General features: G+C 41.9%; 1 protein-coding gene across 1 annotated transcript; it reads left to right on the plus strand.

Moving 5' to 3' along the window:
* The first annotated feature begins 358 nt into the window (after window positions 1-358).
* On the plus strand, window positions 359-3,906 carry LOC149284863 (3-hydroxyacyl-CoA dehydrogenase type-2-like). The gene is made up of 6 exons (XM_089496164.1): window positions 359-382; window positions 1,053-1,217; window positions 2,406-2,570; window positions 2,909-3,037; window positions 3,155-3,263; window positions 3,716-3,906. The coding sequence occupies exons 1-6, from the start codon at window positions 359-361 to the stop codon at window positions 3,904-3,906; spliced, it is 783 nt and encodes a 260-aa protein (XP_089352290.1).
* Window positions 3,907-6,825: the final 2,919 nt, after the last annotated feature.

The following is a 6,825-nucleotide window of genomic DNA, read 5'->3' on the forward strand; positions in this document are numbered from 1 at the left end:
ATACTCTTTAAGATGCTAAATAATGCAAATGATAAATCAATGGCATGGAAGCAACAAGCAGGTTAAGGTTAACGTGCATGGGCATGATGGCAGTTGCAGTGGGCACAGTGCCCGAAATTCAAAGCGCAAACTATACAGAATTAGATGCAGTCTGTATCCCTTTAACGTCCTGCAAGCATATCTATGCTGTGATTGGCGGATCCGGCCACACCTTTCCATCTAATTGGCCAAGTATTTGACTTTGTTCTGTTATCTAATTGGAAATGCTGCCGCAGTGACGATCCTCCTTATTATTGGCTGGTTTTTGACGGGCTGCTCTGTGATTGGCTGGCTGTTTTAGCAGGGTTCACGAGGAAACATGGCGAATTTGAGAAGCCTGAAGGTGAGTTAATGACCGTAGAAAGGTGACTCCGGGGAATAATAGGTTAACGTTCAGGTCTCGCTATATATTGGGGGTTTAGGGGGTGCTGTGTTTTCAAAGGTTTAGTGAGAGGGGGTCCAGCCATCAACCCACAATGCCTTGCAGGGGTTAAACCCCTCAGTAGTTCTAGAGCTGGGATTGGCTGGGTTTGAGTGTCACTTAGTGGTTAAAAGTCATTCTTTTGTTTACAAAAGGAAATTAATTTAGTAAAATATTTAAAATACTAAATATTAACATGTTCACTACTTTGGATCCTATAGATATGTAGTACACACATGCACACGTGTGTGTGTGTATATATATATATATATATATATATATATTATATTACACATACACACATATATCTATATGTATTATATATACGGCCATGATGTATCCCTACGTTCAAATAATATACTCTGTACTTGCACTATGAACTCTGGTCCAGATTTTCAGTCAAGTTTTCCAGATAAAAAGAGACTTTTGTGGTTTTGAAAGTTTACGAGACCTTATATCTTATTTTATGAACTTTAGTCTGCTGTCGGCCTCGGATAAACTATAGGCGTGACTCCCCTTTTAATAGGTTTTTGGGAAGTTGTATGAAAGTATAATCGTTCTTTACTTATTCCTGTTTGTTTTTCCCACACAGGGCCTGGTTGGCATTGTTACCGGAGGGTCTTCAGGTCTCGGCCGGGCCACGGTTGAGCGTCTGGTTAGTCAGGGAGCCAGCGCCGTCATCCTAGATTTGCCGAAGTCCGACGGTAGCAGCGTGGCACAGTCGCTCGGAGACAAATGTGCGTTTGCTCCGACTGATGTAGGTATAAACAGGAAAAATATATGGAAATATAGGCTTTGGGTCAAAGTGTCACGAAGAGGTACTAAATGCTGCTGCTTTCACACTCCAAGGTTAACCCTTTTTCCTTGGCCGAGAATTAAATGAAATCTGGATAGGTTAACACGTTCTAACCACAAATATGTCCAGTTCTGTGTCGTTTGGACTGTTTCATAACATTGCCAGCGCTGACAGGTGAAGGGAATAACACTGATAATCTCGTTATCATGGCTGCTGTCACTATGTGGGATATATTAGGCAGCAAGTGAACATTTTGTCCTCAAAGTTGGAAGCAGGAAAAATGGGCAGCGTAAGGATCTGAGCGACTTTGACACGGGCGAAATTGTGATGGCGGGGCAACTGGGTCAGAGCATCTCCAAAACTGCAGCTCTTGTGGGGCGTCCCCGGTCTGCAGGGGTCAGTATCAAAAGTGGTCCAAGGAAGGAAAAGCGGTGACAGGGTCATGGGTGGCCAAGGCTCATTGATGCACGTGGGGTGAAGGCTGCCTGTGTGGTCAGATCCAACAGACGAGCGGCTGTAGCTCAAATTGCTGAACGCTGGTTCTGCTAAAAAGACGGCAGATCACACGGTGCATTGCAGTTTGTTGCGTATGGGGCGGCGTAGCCGCAGACCAGTCAGGGTGCCCACGCTGACCCGTGCCCACGCTGACCTGTGCCCACGCTGACCCCTGTCCACTGCTAAAAATGCCTACAATGGGGACGTGAGCATAAGAACTGGACCACGGGGCAATGGGAGAAGGTGGCCTGGTCTGATGCATCACGTGGATAGCCGGGTGCATCGTTTACCTGGAGAACGCACGGCACCGGGATGCATCTATGGAGGCCACATCTCAAAACTTACAAGACTTAAAGGATCTGTTAAGGGCTGCTAACGTCTGGGTGCCAAATACCACAGCACTCCTTTAGAGGTCTAGTGGAGTCCATGCCTCGACGGGTCAGGCTGTTTTGGCAGCAAATGGGGGACCTACACAATATTAGGCAGGTGGTCATAATGTTATAGCTGATCGGTGTAAAATGTCCACTAATGCCATGCAGCCAAGTACTACATATTTTTGTACCCCTGGAAGTTTTAGGGGACTGTTTTATAAACTATATTACAAATATCAGATGTATTGTGTCTTTTATTCTTTCCTTTAACAATCAAATCCAGGTGACTTCCGAGTCGGATGTAAAGAATGCACTGGAGTTGGCTCAGTCCAAGTTCGGCCGCGTCGACATCTTGGTGAATTGCGCGGGGATTGCCGTTGCTTTTAAAACCTACAACGCGAACAAACAGCTGCCCCACAGTTTGGAGGATTTCCACAGAGTCGTGAATGTGAGCTTACATTATAACTTAAAACTGATCACATATAACATCCCGTAATATTTTTTTTTTTTTTATCCAGCTAAAATTAATACTATCAAGAAGGTATGGTTTATATCAGAATCCCATCAACTGCACTTTTTTTTATTGAAGTAACGCAGCCGTCTAAAGCCGATCCATTATAAAACATCCTGAGATCTCTCCCGCTATCCAAACCAAGCATGTCATCCTGTGACTGATATTACATATATGAGAAGCTTTAGGATTTTAGGATTCTATATGGTAGGCAGAGGGTCCAATTTTAGTTTTCAAGAACACACAGTATGTTGATCTATGCTTGTGCTTTACAGGTGAACATCTGCGGGACCTTTAATGCAATCCGCCTGGCTGCCGGTGAGATGGCGAAGAATGAGCCCAATCCGGACGGACACCGAGGGGTTATAATTAATACCGCCAGTGTCGCTGCCTTTGATGGACAGGTCAGGTTTCTTGAAACCTAATGATAATTTTAACTCTGTAGCTGCCTGATTTCTCCGGCTGAGAAAGTAAAAAGGCATCGGATCCACTTTACGAACTATTTTTCCATGCCTTGGCAGGTGGGACAAGCAGCCTATTCAGCTTCTAAAGGAGGAATTGTAGGGATGACCCTCCCTATTGCTCGCGATCTGGCCCCCATCGGAATCAGAGTAATGACCATTGCTCCAGGTAACTCCTGCTTGGCTAAACCTCTGTGTTTTATAACACACGTAATTGTGGGCTTGTATTAGGCCATCCGACTAATAACCAAGCAGAACCCTCGCTAGCTTGATTTAATGCAAATTAAATTCATGGCAAACATATACCTATAAGGTAACTTTACTAGCCAAATGTCTTAAAATATTTAATGGTTACGTGGAAACAATATAATCTGCATAGGACAAAAATTACAATATATCAGGCATGTTCAAAGTAAAAATAATAGGGTAAATAAATATTCTAAGAGGGGTAGATTCCAGAACACACTTCTGGAACTGCAACTCTTATGAAGCTTGGCTGCTCAACAGACACTCTTCCTATCCTCATCAATGGTAGCTGAGCTTCATGGAGTGAGGTTCCACCGAAGTGCTTGTGTTGTGTGATATTCCAGTTGCTGACCGTGTTACCTTCTCCTTTCTCAGGATTATTTGCAACTCCTCTTCTTGCCGGGCTTCCTGAGAAGGTCAGATCCTTCCTAGCGAAGCAAGTACCCTTCCCCAGCAGACTGGGTGACCCTGCGGAGTACGCCCACCTCGTACAAAGCATTGTGGAGAACCCTCTACTCAATGGAGAGGTCATTCGCCTTGATGGTGCCCTCCGTATGATGCCATAACGGGAAGAAAAAAAATGGATATCCTCATTGGGACCAGCCAGGCCTTCCGTCCACACCTGCAGACATTGCTCCTAGGGGGATGTTAAAGTGCGTTATGATGTCATACTTTTGTCTGGGAAATTATTGAAGAAACAGCACTAGAATGTCATTTGAAGCGGTATCACGTACCCTCTGTCTGTAAGAATATTGAATATAGTTGAAGTGAGAGATTGGTCATGTTAAGATCAGTATTTTTATTTTTTTTTGTGAAGAAGAAATATCACGTTCTGCATCAACAAACGACAACTGGACCTGCAAGTTCTCGTTATCTTCAAAGAGAAGCAGTCATTGAGGGTGGAACGTAACCTTAGAAAATGTTTAATAAACTGCAAATAAAAATTAAAAAAACATCTGTCTGATGTTGGCTTTAAATCTGACTTGTCAATTTTTGCCTATTATGTTTATTTCTAGGAGAAAAAATATCCCAAGCCATTAAAATACAAAAATGTATTTATAAACTATTAAGACTTTTTTTTATAGAGTAATAAATACATTATTTACTCTGGATTCCCCGCAAGGTGTCGCTAAGGCAGCATTTATCAGCCTCCAAAGAAACTTGTAGAAAAGGACACAATACCTGTAGCTCTCACATATGAAACGGAAAATAATATTATATAGTAAATGTAATATTTATTAGGAATTAATTCAAATGGAAATCCAGGATTCCAAAATTAAACCTGGATTCAAGGGAAGGGCATGAACAAAGATGGAAAGTAAATCAATGATGTGGTCAGGGCTTTGGTTTAGAGAACTATTCCAGAACTATCACAAAACAGTGTATTGGTATTCCAGGCTGTGGTAATTGTAAGGTTTTGCTCAATACTCTGACCTCGCCTCTTAGATAACCATTTCAAGTTTTCGATTACCGATAAAAAAGGGTAAGTTGTTGACCCGTTATCAGTACACCTCTGCCGAACAATATTGAGTAATAAGTTAATCGGTAAGTAGACGTGATCAATTCATGTGATCACATTCCTTAAAGCTATCAGATGTCAATCGCTCTACATTATATGGATCCGTGATACCCATGTGGTGTAGATTTAGAACGGAGGTAATTACCAAACTCAAACCTCATTGCTGCTCTAGGGAAAACATGCAATCATCATCTCAAATATTTACTAATGTCAAACAAAAATGAATATTCTGCGTCTGTTTACCCAAAGTCATCCCGAAGCAAAGTAAATACCAAAGACTATTAAGATGTACTGTGAACGTAACAACATTTCTTGCAGATTTTGAGCAAAGGGATGACTATACCGGTAACGCGTTATAAAGTGGATCCTGATGTGCTTTTCGGTTTAAAAAAAAGTGACTTCTAGACAAACTTTTAAGCAGATCTGTCAAGTTTCCCAGTTATTACATTCAGTTCAGCTCTATAAATAATAATATTATCCCAATAATACCTTATATCTCAGGATCTACAGTAATCGTTCTGTTTCAGTATATCTCTCCCTTGTTTGTGCTAAACCCTAGCTGATGGGTTCTGAGAACATTATATAAGTAAGAAGAGAACCCATCAGAACAGGTTCTAATTGTTGAATGCAAGTTCTACTATCATCAGATGTTACTGTCAATTTAGTTACGCTAAAAGCTGTGATGAAAAGTCTTTCCGAATCAAACGCTTAAGAAAGGCCTCGCTATTCTGTGACATTTGCAACAATCTTCCAAATAAAAAAACCATAAAAGAAAATAGACAAGAAGAAAGAAATATACACAAAAGCTTCAGTTCTATCAAATCGTGCAGTTAGTGTCCACCAGATGGCGCACTTATTTGGAATTAGCTGAGACATTATTGTTATTATTGCTTTATATAGCGCCATCATATTCTGCAGAGCTGTACAATGGGAGGGGAACTACATTTAATGGTTTATATCAGGGCTGAACAAAGGACACTAGGGGGCGCTCGTGTATACCGGTTTAGAAAATAGAAGAAATAAAAACAGAAAAAAATAATTGCGTGATATTGTGTGCAATGGTGGCGCTATACGTCTAAAAAATGCACTCACACTTTGTATAAATTTTCAGGCGTCACAAAACATCCGGTCCTTCAAGTACATATATGATGGGAATATGCAAGAAAACAGAAGACACGTGGAAACCGCAATGGTGTTATATCTAACAATAGTGTGACCCGCAAATATAGAGAGACACTTACACTTACTACGAGGGTGTAACACCCATCAGATGTGTATTTCTTGTGTTCCTCCTCCGTGTGGTTGGATGCTTCTCCGTATCCCCTGCATACACCCTCGTAGTAAGTGTAAGTGTCTCTCTATATTTGCGGGTCACACTATTGTTAGATATAACACCATTGCGGTTTCCACGTGTCTTCTGTTTTCTTGCATATTCCCATCATATATGTACTTGAAGGACCGGATGTTTTGTGACGCCTGAAAATTTATACAAAGTGTGAGTGCATTTTTTAGACGTATAGCGCCACCATTGCACACAATATCACGCAATTATTTTTTTCTGTTTTTATTTCTTCTATTTTCTAAACCGGTATACACGAGCGCCCCCTAGTGTCCTTTGTTCTGTTAAAAAACACCTGGAGAGTGTTGTGTACGGGCTGCAGCTGGGTATCCGGAACCAGTGACAAGAAAGAAGGGAAGTATATTGGTCACTGTCTTTTTCTCCATTTATACCTTTTTTAGACTGTCCTTCATCACTTTGTTTATATCAGGGCTGGACTGGCGATCATGTGGCTTATGCTCACACAGCATACAGCCGGCATAGCCAGTCACTGGCCGCACACTCGTACCTAGGGACTCTTTTGGGTTTTGCCAGAAGGCCCCGGGTGACAGGACATGCGCCACATCTGGGTTGCAGGACATGCAACATGCAACACCCCCACCCACTTCGCCTCCAACCGCATCAGTT

Source organism: Sceloporus occidentalis, unplaced genomic scaffold (assembly GCF_023333645.1).
Source record: "Sceloporus occidentalis isolate IW3139 unplaced genomic scaffold, rSceOcc1.0.p SCAF_87, whole genome shotgun sequence".
Classification (NCBI taxonomy): domain Eukaryota; kingdom Metazoa; phylum Chordata; class Lepidosauria; order Squamata; family Phrynosomatidae; genus Sceloporus; species Sceloporus occidentalis.